The 25,218-nt window shown below is 40.3% G+C and overlaps 1 protein-coding gene across 1 annotated transcript in view; it reads left to right on the forward strand.

Annotated features, from left to right (window-relative positions):
- The first annotated feature begins 849 nt into the window (after nt 1–849).
- The window catches only part of SLC23A2 (solute carrier family 23 member 2), a 51,136-nt gene continuing 26,767 nt past the window's right edge, over nt 850–25,218 (forward strand). The window contains exons 1-4 of the mRNA XM_085313387.1: nt 850–931; nt 14,663–14,766; nt 23,372–23,681; nt 24,539–24,637. Of these exons, the coding sequence (XP_085169513.1) occupies nt 23,550–23,681; nt 24,539–24,637 (231 nt within the window). The 5' untranslated portion in view covers nt 850–931; nt 14,663–14,766; nt 23,372–23,549. The remainder of the gene's footprint in view (nt 932–14,662; nt 14,767–23,371; nt 23,682–24,538; nt 24,638–25,218) is intronic.

The raw sequence follows: 25,218 nt of genomic DNA on the forward strand, positions 1-25,218 counted from the left end.
TTTTTTTTTCTCCCCGCCTCTGGGCGCCCCGGGCGAGCGTGTTGTGCCGGGCGCCGGTGCCGCCCGCCCGGGGAAGGGGCATCTACCTGGCGGCGCGGCCTGCGCTGCCTCGGGCCGGGGGGGCAGAGCCGCCCGCGGCGCGACTRTCCATCTCCGCGCTCTGTCTGCTCATTTATTTATTTCGAGGGGATGGGGGTTATTTTCACCGTTCCGCGTGGATCTTTTTTTTTTTAACAGTTATTATTTGAAACAAAATGGGTGGCAGAGCCGCCGAGCTTGTGAAGGGGATGAGGAATGCAGGTTAATTCTCCCTCCTCTGCGTCTGATCCCCTTCTCGTGACACGCCTGGWGGGGGCTTTATATATATATATGTGTGTGTGCATATACATATATATATATATATAGGCTTTTTTTTTTAATGACTTGTTCGGTAGTGCAAGGTCGAGGCACTGAGAACCTCTTTTGGGTTCTGACTTGCGGACCCTGTTCAGTGTCATGCACAGTTTTCTTTTGTTTTAAGGTAGATTATTTGTCAGGAGTGGTAACAGAAAAATGCCGAGCAAGGCTTGTTCCTAGCCTTTGGTTAGATTTCATTACTTAACAAAAATGACTGAATGCCTACACAGTGTATTTGTTTTTATTATTTTTATTTATTATTATTAATAGAAGCTAAAACAGGTGAAAATGCAGGGAGAGACTCATTACAGAACGTAATTCCTGCCGTTTCATTCTGAAGCCATCGTTGTCATATTGTAGACTGAGACAACGAACACTTAACGCAGTTTCGGGTCTGCTCTTCCCACGTATTATATTCCTTGACCTCTCTAGGTAAGTGATGGACTGGGGCTGACACCCTGAAGGGGAGTTGCAGGCAGAGCCGGTAGAAGATTCTGGCAGGAAAGGGAAATCCCCAGATGYTTTTTAGGACAAGGTAAAGATCTTGCGTATTATTTTTTTTTTTTCCTGTCTTATTATTCGCCATATACAGCTGACTCTTTCTGCATGAGCTCGGTGCCAGGTAAATGCTAGGCTYCTCATTTTTGTTGAACTTGAGCAGCTAAAATGTGAAAATTGCCAAATGCCCTGTTTTCACTGGGTGCTGGCCCTGTCTGTGGACCCTCCCAGCAGTGACTGCAGCACGGTATTGCTATACTGGAACAAGGTTTAAGTTACATAGTTTAAGCTTAAAAGGATGACTAGTTTGGGTAGCGATCTTCCTGGCACCTGGAGTTTGATGCAGACTGTAAAGTGTAACAGAAAAGCAGAATAAATTTTAGAGCAGTTGGCTGCTGGTGTGCTGCACAGTGTCAGAGCTTGACGTCTGCTGTGCACCTTGATCTGCCTGGTGATTTCACTACAGATAAGGGATTATTGCAACAAGTAGCTCAGATTAGTAAACTGGAAAATGATCCTTGAGATATGTAGAATGATTGGATTAGTAGTTGATGAGCTCTTACAACCCTGCTCCTACCTTCAAGTTACAATCCAGACAGCTCAAATTTGGGAYAATATTAATATGGAGATGCATGGAAGCGAACTCAACCCTGGGTTAACAACGAGGTTAAATGAGCCCTGGGATTTTTATTGTGGGTTAGCCAACGGGATTAACCAATCCTTTAGTTTTGCTAAAGATGCTTATAGGAGTTGAAGGTGTGTCAATAAGAGAAGAAGCTAGGGACTGCTCTTCTCCAAGGTGGGTTGGGTTCCTGCTGTTCCTTAACAGGCCACATTCCATCCCAATCCGTTACTTGTCGCTCAGCCTTGTTCTCAGTTAGGCTTAAACTTGTCTGAGTTGCTTTCTCAAGGCACCTGGYTCTCTTGGTGAATAGCTGTAAGGGAAACTAGGTCCTCTGCACCTCGCCTCATGATTATTCCCACCCTTGAATAAGGAAACAACTCTGAGGGAAAAACAGCTTTTCAAATAGTAGGATGATTTGGGCTGCAGGTTGATCAATGTTTTTTCAGGTGACAGCACCGATTTAAGTAGCCCCCATCCATCACAGGCTGCATGTTCCCAGCCTTTTAGTGACCCCTCTGTGGTGCTGGTACAGTTGTGCATACGGCTGCTCAGTGAGTAAGGTCAAGAAGCTGTGTTGATTAGGCCTTTTTTCCTTACCTTGTTTCTATTTTGAAGTAATATTTGGACAATTTTTACCTACTCTTTGCCCTTCCTGAGCCACAGGTAGGCTTGTCTGTATGTCCTTAAAGCTATATTGAATGATGTCTAGCTCTTTTCTTTTTCTTTTTCTTTTTTCTCTTTTCTTTTTTTCTTTTTTCTTTTTCTTTTTTTTAATGACTGGTAGCATTAGAATTTAAATGCCTTCTGTGGTAGAAGCTAACAGGGAATTGAATTCCAGTGGAAAAACAAAGGTCGTGTCTTTGTAAGTATTGGTGGGAAATAATTTTCTTGAGGATGAGCTTAAGCTAAGAGCAGTGTTCTGTTTGTTTGTTTGTTTGTTTCTCATTTTCCAATAGAAAATGATATGASTGTGTGTTTTCCCCACATTTCTTTGAAAGACTGTATAGGAAAAACTGCATTTGTGTGTTGTTTGCTATTTCAAAAAATTTTTTTAATGGGGTACTTTGGGAAGCTGAGTTGGGTTGTCCTTATTTGAGTCTGTTTATGTATTTTTTCCTTCCTACTATAACCAAAACTGTAAACTTTCTCAGTATAATGGACTTAGCTATTTTGATGTGATATGGCTTTGTTAGGTACCGTTTAGGTTGCCTGGAGACTGTTCAGAGTTAAATGGGTGAAATGGTACCCKTTTTCAGTATGGATTCCTCAAGAAGTGTCTGATAAATTGCTATAATGACCCAATCTGAACTACAGCAGTTAACCTCTTCTAATCCTTGTGCATACAAAGGGAAGTAAACTGSCACACCCCTGAGAGGTATTCCAGTTAATTCAGATTAGAAGGTGATGTCCCATGCAAGACTGTTTTGGAAGAGGTTTTTCTGCTCTAGCTGTTCCTGTCAGTATCTTTGTGTGAACCAGGACATGGGAAAAATAGTAGGAAACTCAAGGCYGAAAGGATTCCTTGGAGCCCTTTCTTAATAGGTTTGTTTGACTTTCCAACACTTCCTTATGCATTTATCTTCAAGGTAGCAAGAGAAAGTGCAGATGGCTGTGCAGAAAGGTTTTTCTTGGATCAAAGGTGAAATGGGTGAAAAAGTTACTTTTATGAGGTACTGTATTTAGGAAGCCTTAGTGGTTATGAGACAGTCTGCCAGCAGTTAGTGTGCTTAATTTTACCTAAAGGCTTCAGGAAGAAAATATTGACAGTCAGGATGAGTAAAGAGATATGCATCATGATGTAGTGTAAGGCAGGAATAAAATAAATCTTTTTAAAAGAAAGCTATTTGCCATGTTCCCTACCTGCTGCCTGGGRTGAGGAGCATTAAAAACATTGTGCTGACTTCACGGTACTGCACATAATACTTATATCAATATTGGGGAGTATGTTTTCATTACGGGCAAATATTTTTACTTGTTAAGTGGTCTTACGACAACGTTTAGTGGAAGCCAAAACAGAAATCTGATGCTACATGGGCATTTTCAAGTTATGGGAAGGAAACGTCTACGTGTTCCCTTGTGCRTTTATTTTCGCAAATGCAGGGAGAAAGTGTCTACGTTTGGACATCTGTGCACTGTATAATTACCCTCAATGACTTAATAATTAATTATTAATTGCCTCAATATTTATTTGAAATGAAGCTAATTTTGATTTTTTTTTCCTGTCATAATTTCTCCAAGAGAAATACGTTTTTTGGAAAGAGAATTAGAGTTTTGAAACATCGCTGGCACTTAGGAAAAATGAGAGGGGAAAACTAGTTTTCTGCCTTTTTCCTAGAGCTGCCTGTGATAAGAAGCATCATGCTGTAGTTCTCTTCCTAACACTAAAAATTGAGCTTTGTAATAGCAACAAAAATGTAGATGGCATCAGAAATACAGTATACATAGCAATGTACCATCTCCCATATTTTTCTAATCCACTGCGTGCTCTCGGAGGTTATGCTTTTGAGGAGCTTGTTTTTTGGTACAGAGCGTTATTATTGGTCTAGCAAATATGGAGTCATCATTTGCCCTGGGTCTGCATAGAGCCTGAACCGTTTYCTTGGCTGTGCCTTCGCCTCAGAGTAGTTGGGCTGAGCAGAATTTGGAAACTCTTGGGTTTGTTTCAGGGCAAATGAATTGGCCAACGAAGTCCCAGCAGGCAAGAGAGTTATGAAAGACRTGGTTTAGTTGTCTGTGTCCTGCATACCTAGACCGTAGTGAAATACCGTTTGTTTCTATCTGTTTCTTCCGTTTTACAGAAGAACGAATGGGTCGGAGGTAATTGTAAAATACTCTTCAACAGGTTTATAATTATGGATTCRTCAATCTAAATCTACTTGTCTCTTTGTTTTGAGGCCAGAACAGAAGAGTACTTGTTGGAGAGGGTTGGARGGATACGTTAGGGAATGTTACTGTGAACACGCTTACCGTCCAAGAGTCCGRTGGGTCTTCCTTTTTGGGGAGGGGGGTGGTGATGAGAGTGGCTTTTGTTTTTGTTCCTTTGAAAAAAAAGGTAACTACTGCAGGAGAGGATGGACTTTGCCCTGATCTGGTGAAGGGGAATTTCTACATTTTTTTTTCTTTTATCACATTCAAGTAGCCGGGGATGCGTATTTGCCCCCTCCCCTCCCCAAGCTATACCGCTAAGCATGCAAGAAYGTTGCCGTGTGTTGCGTTACTGGGGCTGTGTGTGATAGGAGAAGAACGACAGAACTTGGTTTTGTGTGTGTGTGCGCATGCATATAGTAATCGTTTTGGCCGTAAAGCAATGTTTGCTTGTTATCTCCTTTGTGATTAAAGGAATTGAGGTCTTAATTTTCCTTTGATGTTTACTTTAGAGTAAAATTGCTTGGTATGTAGTCAAATGTATATGAAGTCAAATTGGTATAAATGCAGAGGTCGACTCAACGTTTTTATGTTTTGGACTGTTTTTAACTCTAGTGACAGACAGAACTGACTTGGAATAGTCTGCGTGTGTCTAAAATGTGTAGTCTGAGTTTATTTTCAAATCAAATTGTTGCAGAGTTTGTGGTGTCTGAGCAGTTGGCAGAAGCTTTTTGAGAGTGCATGGTAGATAGCAGGGAAGTAAAGAAGTGACTCAAGGGAGAGTTCTGTGTACTTACCTTCCTGGGTATTAACCTCGTGTCTAGATGCCTTTAGTTAAGTTTAGGCTCTGAATGTAGTAACACGTTTTMATTGGCCTTGCTCCTATTTGTTGCCTGGCCATGAAATAGCAGCCTAGGGCGGCAAAGCCTGTTTTAGTGGTATGCTGGCTGTTAGTACAACACTTGCAAGATTGTAAAAGTTAAGAGAGTATAGTGCAGTTCAGAAACTTTAATAGAAGCGTACCTTAAACACTTAGTAAACTAAGTGTGCTGTTAGCTGTGTTTATATGATGAGGTGTTTAATGTGCTGTTTGTCGCAGTCTTTTAGTGCTCTGAATGTCATTGGTGACCTAATATTAGCAATGGAAGGGAGCTGCTGGAAATCTTTGACCGTTGGAGTCTGCCGTTAAGCACACTTTATTGATTACGATTTCTTTTCTAGCACAGGAGTAGCAATCTTATTTTTTCCCCCTCCTCCTTTGGCCTTGTTACTATTAGCACTTATCTTTGTCTTGTGCTTAAGTGTGTAGTTCAGTGTTTTCATTTTGTGGTACTACTTGGGGGGGGGGAAGTATGTGTGTATGTGGTTTCATTAGTGTGCAAGATCATATAGATGCTTTCAGGAAAAACAGGCACATGACTGCTTGTTAAGACTTTCGCTTTTTATTTATGTGCTTGGAACGGAAGTAAAAAGCTGCATCGAAAAGCTGGGGACTTTTTGTTTGTGTGCTAAATAAAATCTAAAGTTCATGGTTTTTCATTGACTGTGTTGTGATAAGCTTTGAATTTTTATTGAGTGTTTGAATCCCAATGGCAGGAAGAAGCCTAAGTTCTACAATTCTTGTTTTGTGTATTAATTATCCTCTGCGTATAGATTCCTGAGCCTTACTGTACCTTGGCAAAGGAAATGCAGCCTTGCTTTTGCAGATGACCATAAAAATTGTATTTGGTACACTCTAAAGTACTGACTACTTCATGGGCAAGCTTTTCCATTCTTAATCCAAAATGATTTGCTTTGGAAAGCTGGGTTACATATTCCTGATTCAAGAAGCATCTTTAGGGTTATATTTTAACAGATCAGAGCTTTTGGTGAAAACTTAGAGTGCAGTTTCCTGATGAACTTCTCATTGTATAAAGGCCAAACCAAAGGAATGATGTGGATTTAGGCTGACAAAAATGAAATTAGAGCTCCAGATCCCKATACTAGAGGATCGAGCTGCAAGATACAACTGCAGTTTTCTCATGGCTTTCTGTATCTCTTCRTATACTGGAATAATAGAAGTTACCAGCTGTTTGTTGTTATTGGAAATACGTATTTGTAGCGATATCATTTAATTTTGTGTGCAGAACATTGTGAGATCCATCTAGTGTAAACACCATTTTGCTGGGCTGTGTTCAGGTTTGTTCAGACTATTAGGCACTCATCGATTACTTGTAGGTGTTCCTTTCCATTTAAAATGCTTTTAAAACGAACAAAAGTACACAGATTGGGGGGTGGAGAGAGGTAGGATTTTTTTTTTTAATGCCCAAATGTTCTGTTTTTGTTATGATAAAACAGTGCCTCTAATCTATTGGTTGTTGAGAAAGGCTGATTTTGAAACAAAAAAGAAAAAAAATCACACCTTGGTAACCTCTAGCGTTGCCTGGCCCTAGTGCTTGAATTCTCCTGGACGCCTAGTGACATAGAGATGTCTATAATCTCCGAGTCAGGCTCTTACTCAGTGGATTTCAAACGTGGTGACCTTTGCACTGCCATCTACTTTGTTTGCAAATATTAGAAAAAGAARAGGAAGGAAACCTCAGCTCTTGTTGAGATGGTGTGCGATCCTTCTCAGAAGGACATGACTCTAAGAAGCCCCTCGGGCAGAAGGAGGAGAACTGCTATGATGGTGAGGCYTGAGTACTTGTGAACGTACATTGCTAATGAGCCGCCTTCTTCTTTGAAAGGGACCAAATAGCTTTAAGCATCTTCATGAAAAGCACTAATAAGGCACAGATAAACCTAGCAAAGCTGTCAATTAAGCCTTCTATTAAGTTTCTTAGTGTAGATGAGCCTAAAACCAAAAAAGTATCTGACCTCTCATCCTAGGCTGCCCTGTTTTGAAAAAGATYTTATGATCGGTATTAGCCCTGTTTCAAATGGCCCTTAGGTGTACTGTTCCTTGCTTTCCAAACCTGCTATATTAAGATCCAAATACAATTACTATTTTTGTTCTGGAGGCTGTTGTGACAGATACTGTTTTGTTGAATGGCAGGTAATAGATTTATTATGAGGATGGCACAGCATGTGGGTATCTTCAAAGGAGAGTATATCTGTATTGGTTTTTCCTCCTCTTAATTATTCAAATGGAAAAATTTGTTGGAGGGCAGAATGTATAACTAAATGATACTATTCCAAATAGTAGCAGCGAAGAAATCTTGCATTTTAAGTGATGCCAATTAAGTAAGAATAATTGATTTTTCTTTAGTACTGCTCTGCAGACATCTGCATAATAGCCCTAATGTTAAGATGCAGAAACCAGTAAGGTGCAATATTAAGACCACAGTACTTGGCTACAAAATGTGTTGCTTTACTGGCAAAAATCGCAAGAAAACTATTCCATTAAATGTTGCCAAGATATTTTTCACAAAAGGCTTGTCTTGCTGAAAAGAAAAGGCTTTCTTTCAATAAACTATAGCTGCTATAAATATTATTATAAGTAATCTGAACTCTGTCAAAATATTATACATTTTTGTGATTTCCTGAGCAATCAGTACAGTATTAAATGGACTGTTCAATTTCTGTCGCTACAATTGGAAAAGAATTTACGTAGAACCTCCTTAAACATTTTCGTTGCTCATAGGGATATTTAATGCATTTATTTATACTTAATGCATACTTAAATCAGTGCTTACATTTGGAAAAAAAAATCAAAGCTACTGAGCTAAATTTCATCTTGCATCTCTTCATGTTATGTGGCACACAGRCTAGAGGTCTGGTACGTTTCAGCAGATCCCTTTTAACTCTTGTCTCTTACTAATTGTCCCTGTGCAGAGACAGGGCTGAATTTGTTATGTCACATGAACTTCTCGGGAAGCAAGCAGGGTTCCCAAAGGCAGATTTAGGAGGAGGTAAATCAAGATTGCAGAATATGTAAACACTTTCACCTAGATCTCTCTGAAATATGAGCATGGGAATTTAATGAGCAAGTCTGGTTAGACACAAGTCAGTCTCTATAAACACTTCCAGCTCGTTGGGAAATTAATAAATTAGTAATTGGTTGGCTTAACGTGTGGGAATAAAATGCAGGGTTGCGTACAGTTATTTAGTGTGTGGGCAGAAAAAAAGTAGCGCTGGTGCAACTAAAAAATCATTAGTGGCTGTAATTACTTGATTTTTCCCTGCGGAAGGATAAATGACTATGGCAAGCCATGCTACACTTTGTGACCAAAGCCCACGGGACAGACGGTTGGTCCACGGTTACCGGAGGGAAAACCTCCACGGCAATGGCTTAATTGCTTGTGCCCTGCCTCTTGCCGTGGAAGAGCCTCAGTGCGAGCAGAAAGAAATTCTTTTGCCGTTCCAGGGGCTGGCTCCACGCAGAGACTTGGGTGCCGTAACATTCGGCATCGCRACAACTTACTTCTGGGTGGGTATTGTGGTAGATGCATCAAAATTACGCTCGCAGCAGTCGGAGCTCTGAAGCCAGAAGATATTTGGCCCGCAGGACTAACAGTGCTGTGTAACACAGCGAAAGCTGCCCGCACAAAAGCATGTGAAGAATCATGCTGTCTCTCCCCCTCACTGCTTGGAAGCCTAGAAACATATTTCTCCTCTGCAAGTGGTATAAATTTGCTGATAATTCCCAGGAAAGATTTCTTGAAATAATCTTGAAGGAATGAAAGGTCACTGAGCAACGAGGGCATAACTCTCCCAACTGGATAATTAAAAAGAAAATTAAAAAGTGTGCTAAGTTTGAGATTGACTTGTGGCCGTGCTTTGAAGATTAAAAGGGCTTTTTCATTTCAGAGGAAGGCGGTTGGGATCAGTGGGAGGAGGAGTTGTGGTCGCTGTAGCAGTTGGGCAGTGCTGTGAAGCTGTGTTTGCCATTTGCTCACCGAACCGTGAATGAGATACCAGGACCATTGAACAGAAGTATGGTATCTGCTTGCTTTCCCCTACTTTAAAACTCTCAGTTTTGTAGCTAGWGCGTTCTACCTGGCTGGTTACTATTTAGTGCAGGTGGATTTCTTTAGTCATCTGAGCAAACAGCATATTGAGTTCAAAACTGTACAAACAGGGTTTGTTTTCCCTTTAGAAAATGAAGATAGCAGTAACTTTCAGTAAAGAATGGAACTTTCCAAGTTCTTTGCACAGCCTGTAACCAGATCAGTCTGCTGCTCTTTTTAAAGAGACCTAGCCCACACTTCTGGAACCATTTGCAGTCCAAAGAAAAAGATACATAAGCTAAAACATAAATGCACTAATTGGTAGCAGCAGCAAAATAATATAAAGGTAATGGAGGGGGGAAAAAATGACAAAAGTGTGAACTTACCAGACATAATGAGCAGGTGTTTCAAGTCTAGACTTAGAATATAAATTTGCATATGCTCACTGYGTTTTGTTATTTGTGGCATTGAAGAGGTCAGTGAGAGAGCTGTTGTGCTGATGGTGGTTTTGCTCTCTGTGGTTAGAACCCATGAGCACACCTAGAAATGYTCCTGTGCTGTGCCGTTAATGAGAGCTAAAGCAATTGAAGTTGTAGATGGAAAGCGTAGTAGAGTTTGAGTTTTTAGCTTGTTAGGTTTAAGCTTATTAGGTCAGCTGTAATGTGTGTTGCTCCCTTCGCTGGGTTATTGCATGCTTCGTTTTGGGTGATGTGCTGTCTTCTCCTAAACGTGGCAAAGTTGACAGTGTTTTCCTGGGGCATCTGGAATCCCTTGTGGGTAACAGTACTTCAAGGGTTGCAGTCTGCAACCTAAAGAGGTGCTATATTTGRAACAATAAACAGGTTTTATTTTTGTCAGTCCTTGGAAAAATGACTTGAGCTCACGCTAGCATTTAGAAGCAATTGTGAACATACCTGGAGGTCCAGGAAAGATGTAGGCGTCCGACTCAGTTTGTGGACAAGTGCTGAATACAAAAGCAGGTCACAAAAAGCACATTCCTTCCTCTGCTTCTGGAGTGCTTTGATGTATGCCTTTAGAGCATATGTTTTGTTTTTGTTTTGTTTTTGTTTTTTTTTTTTTTGGAAATCCATAGGTGTTTTTAAGGGCACTGCTGTCCTGTGATTTCCTCTTTATACAGAGGAATCCTAGGTCTGACTTGACTAACTTCCTAGAACCTGGATTTTTCTTTTGAGTTTAGATACTTACAAATATGCAGTTGTGGGTGAGGTCCTAAGAGACACCCTGTGATATGACCTGAAAGCGAATTCAGAATTTAAAAAGAGAAAAAAGCATTGAGTACTAAGCACAACTGTTCTGTAACTAGAAAAGTGAAGCTTTGCTTAATACGGTCTGGTTTGAGGTATCCTTTCTGGTAAACTAGAGGAATGCTCCTTTTAATGAGTTGAATCCTGTACAAGGAACACACATAATAGCCGGGATCATGCATCGTCCRGTGAATTAAATGGTAAGCTTTCAAAGCGATTACAATAATTCTTTGTGTGTATTTGATAGCGGCATTAAAGAAGAGAGCACTGAATGTTTCTGTATTGAAGGGTATCTTCTGTTAAGTGCTTTTCCAGCAAATCTATAATTCAGTGGATTTATAAATGTCTTGGTAAGATCAGACTTAATGGCTTGGTCTTTCTGCTGTTTAAAACTGTGGGTAGAAGTGGAGCTGTTTATTCTACCAATAGGCGATGCTCTTTTCTTGTTTGCTGTGTTATGTTAAATGTGTTCTAGAGGATATTCGTGAGAGTCTACTATATAAATTAAATCTCTTTGTTGACATAAAAAATTCCAATTTTGTTATGACTTTGTTAGGAGGAACGTTTGAATTAAGACTACTGACCGCTCCAAAAATGTAGCAGAGAGGTTCATTTTGCAGTTCATTTTACAAGTGAGGCATCCTCTACCTCACCCTGCTGATGAAAAGGGTGTTCTTGCCAAGGGGACGAGCCTTTTCCTGAAAACCTTGTCCTGAGGGGTTGTCTTCCAGCAGCTGAGTATACGTGAGGCATCTGCTCTGCCAGAGCTATGGCTATGTTTTGGGTTTTTTTAGATAAATTCTGGAACAGAGAACCTCTTCTTACAGATTATCAGTGATTGCATCAGACCGGCTCTTTCTTTTGCCTTGTTTGTTTTTCCTTGTTGTCACCTGACAGTGTATGAAGGTTCAAAGGAGTGATTTAGTTACTGGGTATTTGCGATGACTGGGTCATATTGTTATCAGTCTTAATCATGATGAATTAACCATTGTGTCTCATCCTTATATATATAGAAGGTTGTTTTCAGTACAGTAGGAGCAAATGACTTGTCCTCCTAACCCTGAATGCAGCAAAACCCTGAAGCATAGCCTCAGAATAAACATTCTAACTCAGAATGTTGCCTGTAAATTGTGAGTTTACCAATGTGTGTCCAAGAGCAAACATTTAGAATTTGACTAGGCCGCTCTGAAGTATTTGTTTCATCCTTAAACTGAAAGCTCCATGTCTGAGAAGGTGCAAAGTCRAATTTTCCTGTAATACTCCGAAGTGGATTCCTCCTATGAGTAACGTTCTCAAGCAAGAGAAGAGAGCCCCCATCAGTTTAGGTTTCCAATATTAAGCAGGTAATAAAAATGATGGCTCGCTATGTAAGATCAACACGACAGTCAGCTTCCGGTGCTAAAGTAGCGCAAGATAAATCGATTACTATGATTTCACTTCCATCAATAAAATGCAGCAGTAGTTATAAGCTTCCCRAAGGATTTGAAATACGGTAAGTAAAATGAACCTCTGACATCCCTGCTTGCTTGCCCGTTACAAGCATAGCAGGTCAGCTGAGGATTAACTTGGTTGACGAGCAGGTTGATCTTGTGGATTCTCCTGATTCCAGACAGTGCGATCCAGCAGATTAAGAATACTGTACTAAGGCATTAAATTGCCTGCTTCTGTTTTCACCGCATCGGTTTGTTCCCTGCTGTCTTTTACAGATTACGGAGTTTGAAGATGTGTTGTAMGATATTCCACTGTCTTGAAAAACTAATTGCAAGTTACATCTCGAATTAACATTCATCTTAAGTTCAGCAGTGATTAATTACCTGTTTACTACAAGTAATTTAAATGAAACAAGCTGTCATTATATCTGTTCAAGAACTGTGGATTATGGAAGCGGTGTTCTGAGTGAAGGCATCCAGATTAGTAGGAGGTTTATTTGAGCTGAATTATTTAGTATAAATATTAATCAACTAAAAATGAATCTTGCAAATGATGAAATTTTATACCAATTGGTCATGAACTTTGGACTAGAAGTGGTGTTACTGAAGTGGAGTTAATTGTATAGTAAATAAACAAGTCTTGTTTAATCAGATACTGAAGTAATGTTATTTGCAGAACTCGATTATACTTAGAATGTTGATATTTGAGGCGAGCAACATTTGAGTCTGTTTTTTATGTAACTATAAAAAAAATTCTAGACATCAGACCAAAAAGCAGGTGCCTTATATTTTTTAAACGTTAGTTTTTATATGCTATTTTTTTCTGGATGCTGGTCACTTACCTAGTACTGTAGCACTCTCTGAGCAGATGAAATACCTTGAATCTAAAAAGAAAAAACAAATTTTCCATCATATTCCTTTAAATATTGTAGGTGAGCGATCTAAACAATCTGTGGTACAGCAGTTTATTTTTTGTGGCATTAAAACTGCCGGTATGATGATGCTTGCGTTAAGGACTCTAAGTTTTCCTCTTATTGAAATTAGCAAATGTTTTGCTTTTTGTGGACTGACTTCAGCAAAAACGCTTGGAATTCAGAAGTTAAGAACAAAGCAAATCTAATAAATAGAAAAGGAGCAGGTGCAGGAGGTAACTTTTCAACATCTCGCTCTTTGCAGTGAAGATTAAATTTTGGAATACAGTGTGCTTTTATGATACCCACACGTTGCCTAAAACTGTCAGTGGAGATAACTGGCTTTCTTGTCTGTATTCTTAGTAAATGATGAATAAATAGTATTGCGTGTAAGAAGTATCAGTTTTCGATGAAACGGTCCTCCTTTGATTGAGGAAAAGCAGGCACATGCTGATTTTTGATCTACTGGTGATCCGCAGCTCTCCAGTTTCTATTTTCTGAAGTAGCAACAATTGAGTAAGTTTTGGCAACGCATTACAAAATTTTAAAATTGCGTAACGCTTACTTTGCTCGTTAACCGGAGAGAGCTAGGTGGCGCCCTTGGCCTATCTTTTGCCTCTGCTAATCTGGGCTCAGAAAGGTGCATTTCAGGTACCGCGAGCCCATCGCTCTGGCCTCCGGGCCCGTGCGTCTCGCGAGCGCGGAAGGGGCCGGGGCGCTGCGCGTGTGTGCGGGCAGCGTCCGATAGCTGGGTGCCGCTTTGCAGCGGCCCGGTTTAATTACCGCTTAGGGTATCGGTTGCACAGGAAGTGAAGGTCTCATTAGCAGTACCGCCGGCACGCTAACGTATTTAGAGGTTGCTGAATAACTGCTTCCCTGGTGGTGTAAGGTGACAGCGTACAAACCTCATGGCAAGTAATAACTCTAAGCRGCGTCTGTGATGCAGCAGACTGAAAAGAGGGTGTTTTTTTTTTTGAAAGCAAGGGTGCCGTGTGTGTACATCTGCGAGAGACCTCCGAGAGCAAAGAAAACGCYCCAGAGTGAGCAAAGATGTGGTTGCAAGGAAAGGGGAGAAGAAGTCATCTTGTGGAAAAACTGCTTGTTACTAATGACTTTTGTTGTTTCAAGTCTCTCACCTTTTCCTGAGGCTTTGAGCATCAGTTTTACTCGGCTTTTTCCATTAGTTAAATGAACGAGCTCAACATAGAGTATACCTTATATTTTCAGTGTTTGGTAAGATCATTGCATGCTTAACCTTGTGTTACAGATGTGAGTTTTGAGGTCAGGGACTTCAGCTGAAAACTGGCTRTTTGCTGGTATAAATATTTCCTTACAAGTTGCACAACTTGGGTTTATAGAAACGCTTGCTGTTCRTCATGGAGGCGGCTGGAGGAAAATCACTGCCCTAATCACAGCTCTTAAGCGTGTAAATATTTGCACAACTTGATTTTTGAGGCTGACTCTTCTGATGGGTTTTCTGCCGGTAATATTCCAGGTTATATCAAACACTTGAACTTGCTCCGTTTGATTTGCACACACTCTGCTGTTACTCGGAGATACTGTCTGTCCACTTTTCGTAACGATGACAGAGGCGTGTAGTAACAGCTTACGACCGTGTGGTGTCTTCCTGCCTTTCTGCCGTTGTGTAATACGTGGGGGTTTTGATTGGACAAAGTACAGTTATACAATGTAGTGAGCCCAACCAGATTATAAAAATCCTTCTTCTCTGTCTGCATCCTTTTAGACGGCAGCTTGCAACTTGAACTGTTGCACTTTGCATAGGCTGGAAGAAATGCTGTAGAGGAGTTGACTGAGACGAGCCCCGGAGGCTAGTGCAGGTTTCTTAAGGTAAGAGCTGCTTTTAATTCAGGTGCTACTGGGGATAATTAGAAATATTCAACTGCTTGGGGGGGGTGTTAAGAGTTACTTTCATCTCGTGATAATAATCATGACAAATTCAAGATCTGAAAAGCTAAATTTTAATGTACTGAGATTTGAGGACTATTAATTTCAAAAATATTTTTGTTACTCGTGGAGAGAGAGAGAGAGAGAAAGGTATTTACACTCTCCTGTTTACCTGTAAGTTTTGGCTTCCTTTTAATTTCAAAATGGGAGAAGATTATACAAGTTTTTTGCTGTTAAAAAAAAATAAAATAAAAAAAAAGGGGGGGGGGTTTTAAGAATGCTTGACCACAAAAGTGTAGCATCTTGGCTAGTTTTTGGAAATTCTGTGTAAAAGATCTGGAATTGAAGAATATTAAATGGAAGGAAAATATTTATCTACTTAAAGTCAAGCTTGGTGGAGCAATTCTATATAATAAAGTTCTTAGGTGTGTAATCAGTTGGGAGGCTTTGTATTGCTTACTGGACTAAAATTGTTTTCCTCAAGCCAGGAGTAGCTTTTTCAAAAGTAGACTTAGGAATGCTTGAGTTTTAGGAAAGGAACTTCACATTCAGGATTGGAAAAGCTGGCGTGTTACCTAGATTTCTTCTAATAAATGGATTTTTTCCTAGATGAGTCTATAACTTCACCTTTGTTTTAATGTGATTAGGATCTTGAATAAAAGTAGCTTACATCAAAGTGCCAAGTAGAAGTACAAAGAAAGCTGAGAAGAGAACCAGTGTGTGTTTGGATTGCTTTCTGAGTACAGTAAAGGAGCTTAATGAACTGTATGTTGRGGTCCATAATAACATGGAGGTATCTGAATTCTTAATTATTAATGCACCACAGGGAAACTATAAAGGCTGTATACAATTTTCAGTTGAGTTAGCTTGTGCCATAAACACTGCGGGAGGTGTTTTGGGTTAAAAGTAAAACTATGAAGTGGTAATACATTTCATAAAGAAAACTGAGGCCTTTCATTTTTATTTATTGTGGGCATTGCTTCTATCTTGCAAATGTTAAAGGTGTCATTTGATATCAGTCACTTGATACCATGCTGTAAAATGTTATCTCCTAGGTTTTGCTTGTATCTCTTGAAATAAATTTTTGTAGCTTGTTCCGTATACTACTCTCTTGGTCTTTCGTTAGGACTCTCCGTAAGAGTTTTAATCTGTGCAATTCTCTGTATTGAGAGTGGTGCACACATTGCACAGAAGTTTGGCAAAACTGTTGCCTRTAGGAACAGTGAATACAGAGAGAAGTGAGGTGGAAGATGAGCAAGGAGCAACTTGACGAATAACGTTTTAACCTAACATGCCTACAGTTCTTGGAAATATTCCTATTTCACGTATCTTTATTTAGAATCATAGCTAAATTAGCTTTTCTTAATTTTTTTAAGATTAACTGAAGATGTAATTATTAAAAGCTGAACAACCCTGTGTTAAATATTTCATTCAGTTGGATTTAAGGGCACTTATGAACAAGCTCATTCACACGGGAAGTTAATGAGATTTAACTAATGGGCTTTGARTCAAGAGAAGGTTTGAACTCCTAGCTTTCCTGTGTGTCTTTGTGTAGACACGCTCTAATGTTGGTCAACTGTTAAGACATACTGTTCTGGACGGCAGTCAAAATACCAACTACTTAAAAATTCATTAGTGCCTACAAAGAAAGAATATGTTTGTGCTTTGAAGACTGACTTTGAAGTGAAGTGAGAAACCAGCTCAAGACCAAACCTCCTTAAAGTAACCTTTAGTCTTACTTTTCAAAGCTGATTTTTAGAATGTTTTGGCGTAATTAGTAGTATTCTGTCCACTTCTAACGCAGGTAAAGGGGAGCGACGCCTTTTTTAGCGTTGTGTTAGGATTTTGAAATCCACTACTTTTATGCATGTGGATGTACGTGCCCTCCATTGAAGGAGGGAATCATCTGTAGTATTTGAAGATAGGATACCTTTTTAGATACCTTTTTTTCATTTAATGGAAGGGAGTTCTGGACACAGGGGGCACATGGTAGAGACTAATCATAAGTGCTTTCCTGACCAAAGAGGCTCAGTTACAAAATAGCCCAAGGAAGAGCCTTGCTTAAGATTAAAGCAGGAAGATAGTTTTTGCAGGTAGCAATAGAAGCAAAGTTGCAGGTGCTACGCAGCTTTTTCCATGTCTGTAAGACAGTCAAAAACCCTTGCAAGATGGGAAAAATGCCCTACAGGCACACCTACGTATCTGGAACGGTTTGTGGGCAGGGACCTCTGAAGAGCGCTATCGAAGTGCCAATCTCAAGACGTAATACCCACGGCCGGTACTCTGAGGCAGTTGAGCTTGCGGTTGTGGGTCTGTAGACGGTGTTTTGACTGCATCACGTTAAGTACTTGTAGGACATTATTAGCCTTGCTGATGAGTTACGTGTTGGTGAATCCTTTGGAAAGAGGAGGACCTTTTTGCTTTGTAGGAAGACGTCAAGCAACTTTTTGGATCGTTTTGAGTAGCAAAATAGATATTGAGTGCTTTCTTTTGATCAGTTGTAATTTGACCRTTAGTATTTTGTTAAATATATTGTGGATCTGGCCTGTGGCTCTGATTTAATGTGTGGAAGACCAGGTGTGTTTAATAACAGGAAGAGGAGCCTTTGTTCCTTAATACTTTAATGGGACAAAATCGGAGCAGAAATTTTGTGCGACTGGCTTAACTAGAGCCAATAACAATCTGGATAAAGCTGCTCTTCCATAATTAACTGGGAATTGCCTTGCTTTTATGTTTAATCATTTGTCTGGCCAGGAATAGCTGCACCCTGTAAGTAAACTTGTCTAATTGGAGCCTCCACAAAAATCCGTAATTGTCCGCTTTGCTGGTCTTGAAAGTTTAAAAGCACTCCTGTTCCCCTAATCAGTTTGCAGGGTTTTGGTGAAGGCATTTCTTTCAAAAATTCCCTGATCTCTTGGCATCCATCCTGCTGCCTTCTGGGGCAATCTGCATCTCCYGGGATACATTCTTGCTGATCCCAGCTGTGCGTCTGCCTGTCCCCCTCCTCCTCCTCTGCCGGTGAATGTCKGCTGGCAACCAAACTCTGCGCGGCTCTGTGCTGCAGAATGCAGCCTCTCTCTCTTTATGTGTCTTCATTGCTGTAGAGTAATATTAAGCAACTTGGCCTAAATGCACTTTTTTAAAAAAAACTAAACTATGTAAATGCAGCGCATTTGTTACTGGCTTAACATTTCCATGGCTGTCTGATGCTACAGGAACTGACAMTTTATCTAGACTTGCATCCACGGCRGGCCCTTTTCGGAAACAGCTCTGYAGCACTCGTAGAATCTGGTACTGATATGGTGAAAAGAGGAGGATTGTAAAACTGGCGGTATGTTCCGCTCCGTTTCCAGACTGGGAGTGTTTTGACAATAAAATATCCTGAAGTGCGGAGGATCAGAGTTCCTTTCCGCATCTCTATCTTGTGTCTATTGGCAATAATATGTTCTCGGACTTGCAGGATGTCTTGATTTGTATTTAGACATGCAACGTGCTTGTTTTCCAGAGGTGCCGAAAACTTGAAACTGCCATTGGAGCTGATCAAACTTCAGATGTACTGAAGTTCGKGTTATTTTCCTTAAGGGTTTTGAATTTAAAATTGAGGTGAAGTTAACCTTGATTGTAAGGTTGGACAACTCCTGGCTGAGCGTCCTCTCTGCTCGCAGGAGAAGCTAGTTGATATTCAYGTAAGCCTGACGGCTAATTAAGAATAATAAATTGGAGTTTGTAATTAAGCTATCACCTTAATTTGATTCTAATCTCCTTAGCGTCTGCTACAGACAGAACTCTTGGCTCGCCAGCCGTCTGTAAAAGCCAAGAAGGTCCTATGCTGGATCTGGCTTTGTTCTTTCCTCAGGGCTGCGTGACRTGCTCGCCAGGTGGCATGCCTATATCGAGTACTCACGGGAGCTTTTCCATCCGTACGCTCCAAAGAATTTGTTGTTCCATCCCYAGTTTCTTTATAACCGCCAGTGTTGTCCTTTCCTCTACAAAAATTTCCCTTGYGCAGCAGCAGTGTAGAGCCACCAAGTGCAGGTTAGTTTCTTCGTTTCCCCTTGGGGAGGTGCAGAGAAGAGGACCACAGTTACTGATYAACTGGTTAATTCCTTTTTGATGCTTCTGCTAGGCTGAGAAGTGTGGTGGACTACAGCGCCGAGGTTTCCACAACCAGGTTAATRAAGCATGAATATGGAGGCAGGAATGCAAATAAGTCTGAGATCCTTCTGGCCGAGGAGAGCATACACATACTTCTAAAACTAGTTAGGATTCTCCTTTGAACGCCTTCACGAGTCAGTACATTTGTGTCCTAGACTTGCCCCRGCAGAATTTAGCGTTTGAGGGAAATCAAGACAGTAAACCACAATTATGAAGTAGCCTGTTCCCATTTTTCCTTTTCATACACTTTGCAGACTGTTCTGCTGCTTTGCAGAGCAGTAAAACGCTTGTGATCCTGCAGTGGTTTCTCTCTGTGGCAGTGGTTTTAGGGCATTGAGTACAGGCCCCATCATGCGAAGCACGGATTCAGTGCTACTTCAGTTCTGTCCAGACTTTGGGCCTGTTGCTGGTATCCATCTGCTGCGCTTTATGCTGGGTCAGCTCTCTCAAAAGCAGCTGTGCCGGTCGACATGGAAGGGCTAAAATTTTTATGCTGATATCTCTGTATGGTGGGCCTGGCTAAGTTGATAGAAATGTGAAGATTCTTAGGCTAGATCCARTTGAAATTGGTAAAGACCTTTATGGTTTTAGGAAGTTTGTTTTGAATTTACCAAATAAGGAAACACATGTAGCTGCTTCCCTCTGAAAGCTTCTGGGGGGGAGGGGGGAGGAATTTTGTATCGTGCTAGCACTTTGTAAAAAAGGTAGTTTTTAGGGTTGAAATTTGTCATGATAAGGCTGGAAATGRAATGAATTTAGCATTTCATACTGAAGTGCTTTCAAACTGCAAATGCCCTTTCTGCTCAGGAGGGCAGTTTAGGCAATCGTGGGGGTCTTGAGGTCCAGCTAAGCTTCTTCTAAAGGGTTAACCTCTAGGTCTGCTTGCCAAAAATGTCATGAGATGAGCATTATAGTACTAACAATATATCCTGAACATCACATTGCTTCTCAGWCCTGTAGCTGCCAAACTGGCAGCACCTGACAAATTACTGACACTTCTAATGGATGCAAAGCAAACAGGCAAAAACAACAACAAACCCCTGTTGCCCCAAGCATGTTGCAAGCTGGAGATCAGGTTGCTTTTTYCCCCAGCCTTTGCTTTACCACCAAGCTCTGGATATCTACAAACCTTCCTGTAGCTTTGTGTCCTCTTCCTGATGGTACCAAATCCCGGGATAAGTGAGTTGAAGACACCCCGTGACCTTTCTCCAGTTTCTGAGGATCGACGAGTAGCTGTTGCCTTCTGTGCACTTGTGTGTGGATATTCCCATTCAGTAGGCTGTGTAAATACCAACTTTATCTAAATCCTTGTGAACCCTTGTCAGCTCCTAGCCTTCCTGGGTTAATCATGTGTTGAAGGTAATCTGGTACAGTAAGTTTCTTGCATTTGCATTTGATCCAGAGCGACAGGTAATTCAGTGCACTGTGTGTACTTACTAATGTCAAAGGAGTTTTATCTCTTGATACGTTGCTTTTCTGCTTTTTGGCTTCTGATGGGTTAGGATTGTTATGGATGGTTATAAAATGTCTGAGTCACCTTGTTTAATTATGGTGGGATAAAAGGTCTGATAAAGAAGAATGATACCCTTTGGGGTAACCTGATTGCTGCTTAAAGGTTTCTTGCTTTAATTTTTTTTTTGACAGTTCGGATTGTAGAATAAAACTATTTTGAAAATCTGTGGTTAATGTCTGTCCCATTAAGTAAGTGCAAGTTTCATTGCTGAGTAGAGGTAACTGAAAGTATGGTTTGAAAATCTTGTTCTCCTYGTCTACCTCGGACCCCACTCCTGACACATGTATGTGTAAGTGTGTGTATGTGTGCACCCCTGCACCGTAGCAGATCAGGCTATTTTTGCCTGTTAATTTGGATGCTATCATTTGGGAACCTTCATCTTGGAGATGAAAACAATTTTGTTCTAGCTTTTGTGCTTCTGCTGTAAAGATTTAATGCAAGTTGCACTTTATTTATGTGCTGTTGCGATGTACTTCACAGGACAATTTGCAGGGAATTACGGCATCTTACTTGACAAGGCAGCAGTCTTAATGTTTTGCAGTGCAAAGTAAAATAAGATTATATGTTCTTCTTTCCTGGACATCAGTAGAGATGCTAGTTAATGCTAACTGAGAAGATTATCTTGCCAGAATACGTTAAGCTAGATCTCCGAAACGACAGATTTCCTGCTGGTGCAACTCTTACRCTGGCATGGCTGCATTTGTTTGGGATGTGAGATTCAGACTTTTCCCTTTTATTCTTTCTAAATCTGAGATGATAAAGCTACCAGAGCCTGTCTCCATCACTGTTCTTGAAGACCCAAGAAAAGTCTACGTRAAAACACCCCCTCCCCAACTTTGTTTTAGTTTTTTTGGTGCTTGGGGGAAAAAAAAAACCTTCATGTCTCTACACTAAAACCAGACAAAACCCCTCAAAAAGAGACTCCCCCCACAGCCAAACTTTKAGCTAGCATCTCTTCCTCCCCTCTCTGACCTGTTCGTGTCATATCTCAGACGGGCACAGGCAAGTTGTGGTCTAAGGTTGCTATATAGTTTTGAGGAGGCACCCTCCATTACCTGGTGTGCGAACTCAGAAGTAGGTGAACTAGTTTGAAGTTGCTGTCCATGCCTGGAAATCTGTATTTTTATAAGTGGAAGTACGTGGTTATTGTAAGAATAGATTTTTTTTTTTCAGAAAGGTATTTATAATAGTAAGTACTTGAACTAGTCCTCTCCTTTAGTCTCAAGTTCAAGCAAGAAACGATTAATGTTTCTATCTTAATATTGACTTTAAAAAGCAGATCTTAATTAAATCTTTATTTGAAGGTACTACTTTGCATTCCATTTTGCTTTAATTAGGAATGCTTCAAGGGGCATTTCAGTGCCCATCTAGTATTTCTTATGTATGTATATTTTCTCTCTTGGAAAGTTAAGTGACTTTGAAAGATTAATATCTCTTTCACCTCAGGTAACCAGAATTTTCTAGAAAATGGGTAATTAACAGCTATTTAGAGGTTCTAAAATATTAGTACTCTAGTTTTTCAAGCAGTCCTAAATTACCCCTAGCAGAAGGGATTTTGTCAAATGTAATTATTTTTGCAATTACAGGAGACGTTTGAGCTACTGGCATTTTCCTGAACAGTATTTGGGTGTGTCCTTTTTTTTTTTTTTTTTTTTCTTTTCCCTTTCCTTAAACTACTTTGATTTTCTAATATTTACATACTGAGTTTTTTGAATATCTATTACCTGCATTTCAACCTCCAGCAATTTGGTTGAAAATGTCATTAACTTGCTTTTGAAGCCACACCAGTGTACCGAGAGTGTTGCTGCTTAAATATGTTCCTGTTTTTGAYAAGAACGTCACTCCATGATTTTGAAAAGAACATTTTTCAGGTCTGTCTTGTACTTTTATCTGTAGCTCACCTTGTTTCATCCTCAGCTGTCTAGAACTGCACTTCCCTGAAGCTGTATGGGACCTCAGTAACCAGAGGCTGCAGAGCTGAGTTTGCTGCAGAATTTGTGATGCTGTCCTGTGGGAAGTGTGTGCTCGAGTCTGTTGATTCATGCTGCTCAGTCTGGGAAATGGCRAAAATGTGAATGGCTGTGGCCTGGCCTGTCTATTTTAAGGAGCAAATATAGGAAAACTGTACTGCAGTGACCCATCTGGAGAAACAAAAGAGAACCAGTATGCTGTATGATCTTTCCTCTTCCTGTGCCAAAATAGTAGTGGTACTAATTAAAAGGCAGACTGAGTTTTATCCTGAAGCAGTTGTTTCTGCATCATCAAGCAGATAACTTTTCAAGTCATTCAAGAAAATGGAATAATTTTGGTTGAGAGTGTACAAACAGAAAGGGCTTCTGTCTGTTTGAAAAAGGTCTTTGAATGTGGGGCATGCTTCGCTGTCAATCTAGTGTAAGCTTCTTGGAAAGTTTTTATTTGAAAAAGGTTAGGTTGAAAGGAGAGGTTTTGTTACTCAGAGGCAAACTCATAAATAGGTCTACAAATTCTAATTCCCTGATGAAGTGTAAGTATTATTTGTAAGRGGTGTACAATTGCAGACTGTTTAACATCCCTGCATAGTTGAAGGATTGTTTTGTTTCCAAATAGCTCTTTGGGGAATTACAGTGAAATTGAACCCAAAACTGAAGTTCTGGTACAGTAGTAATAATTGAAAACCACGGGAGAAGAACRAGAGAATAATTGCAGTATTCCAATCCTGAAAGAATTTAAAATACCCTCAGCTTTATCTTTAAATGATAATCCCTCAATTAAAAAATCATAAAAAGGAATGATAAAAGTAGGTGAGTGTTGAGCGTGAGGGGGAACAGAGTTTGCGGGGCCTGTGTGTTTTGTACATACCTCTTTGGTAATGAAAAACTTATTTCATCTCTTTGATTATAGGTGCCGTTGGTGCTAACGCTACTTAAAAAAAAAAAAAGAAAAGAAAAGAAAAGAAAACTGATGCACCAGCTGGATTTCTCGGCACTTTTCTGATTCCTGGAGGTGCTGCGGTTTAAGGAGGAACTAATCCCGCTAGTACCTGGCTTGTCATCTCAAGAGGCATCCGTGGGGGTACTGTATGCAAGTCCTTGACATTCTGGAAACGATGGGGATTGGTAAGAATACCACTTCGAAAGCGGTGGAGACGGGAGGCTCAACAGAAGGCAAATACGAGGATGAATCTAAACATCCCACTTTTTTCACTCTGCCTGTAAGTAACATATTCAAGAAACACCTACTCAGGCCTAATATAAATTGATATAAATCAGGTTTTATAATACCTTCTCTTCTGTCACTTGCTAATGTCTTTAAGATACGTGTGTATATATACACGTGTATGTGTGAATTTCTTTTGTTTTGCTTGTTTATCTAGTTTTACAGAAGTGATTGTGATCCTTTGGTTCCTAGGACTAAAATAGCAAGAATAACATATTTCTTAGGTTCCTGGTTGCCTAGACAAACGTTCAGATTTGAGTTGCCAAAAGGATTGGAAGTCACTTCTACAAGTCAGCTAAAACTGCGTGAAAACCTGTGGCCAGTTACGTTGTCTATGGTTATGTCAAATGTGTGTTCTAAAGTGGTGCTGAACATGCGTGTCTCTAGGCAGTTTATGGTTAGAAGAATAGACTTAAGAAAGCGTCGGCCCCAAGAGAAGAGTGCCTTCAGTCAGCCGACAGCACGAAGAGTAGTAGGCAACAGCAAAAACAAACAAACCCAAAAAACCCTTATCTTGYACTACTTGTTTAGATTTTCAGTTATATCTTGCCTTGTAAATACCTGCCTCTTAAGAACTCTTCCGATCAATCTGCTGCTCGTTCTCCCCAACCCCAATAGACACCGTCTAGTCTTGAGGGAGGTGTTTGTGATCTCTTTCTTTTTTGTGGCATTCCTAGGTTGTTGTTCTGATATGATTGCTTGCCTTGTTTGTTATCTTCTCTAACAAAATACAAAAACTTTCTGAAATGTAAAAGGYGGATGTTCCCCCTCCCACCTTGTACTTGACATCAGATGTGGTTGCAGAAAATAGTTTATTTTACTATTTTGTGTGGGATTTTTGTTTGTTTTAAGGTCGTGATAAATGGTGGAGCAACGTCCAGTGGTGATCAGGATACAGAAGACACAGAGTTGATGGCAATATACACTACAGAAAATGGCATAGCAGAAAAGGTATGTAGTAGCTCCCTTCCATATGAGAATTCATACTTGCTTTTTCAGTATTAGTGTTTGTTCACATTGGTCTTACTGGRCTCTATGATTTACTTTCTCGAATCAAACTTGCTGGCTTGAGGTTTTCAAATCAGGTTTTGGCCAGTTCTGCCTTTGCGACTCCTCTGGCCGCACACGTGATTACAGAACTTGTAATTCTGACTCAGCAAACATTAGGAGCTGTTTATGCACTTTGACCTGTCATCTGAATTCATCATATGCAATTTTTGGTATTTCTTCATTTCAGCTGGCCTTTTACATTATTTGCTTAACACAGTTCTGTACTTCCGCTGTTAACTCGTTTTTAGGCAAATATACTGGTGGTGTTGAGCACCTTCTGAAGATGAGTCTTTCCTGGTGCAAGCAGTCTCTTCCAAGCTCTCACATAATGTACTTAATTTTCTAATCCTTTTTCCAAGTAGGGGGCTGCTGCTTGTTTTCTGACAGCTTTGTGAGTGAAGTTCAGGTGGTTAATAAAAAACCCGTGAACATTTTCTTCGTAGGATACTAAAGCTTGTGTCCTAGCTGTTCAGAAAGACCGC

Source organism: Rhea americana, unplaced genomic scaffold (assembly GCF_003343005.1).
Source record: "Rhea americana isolate MKP2758 unplaced genomic scaffold, rheAme1 scaffold_383, whole genome shotgun sequence".
NCBI lineage: Eukaryota > Metazoa > Chordata > Aves > Rheiformes > Rheidae > Rhea > Rhea americana.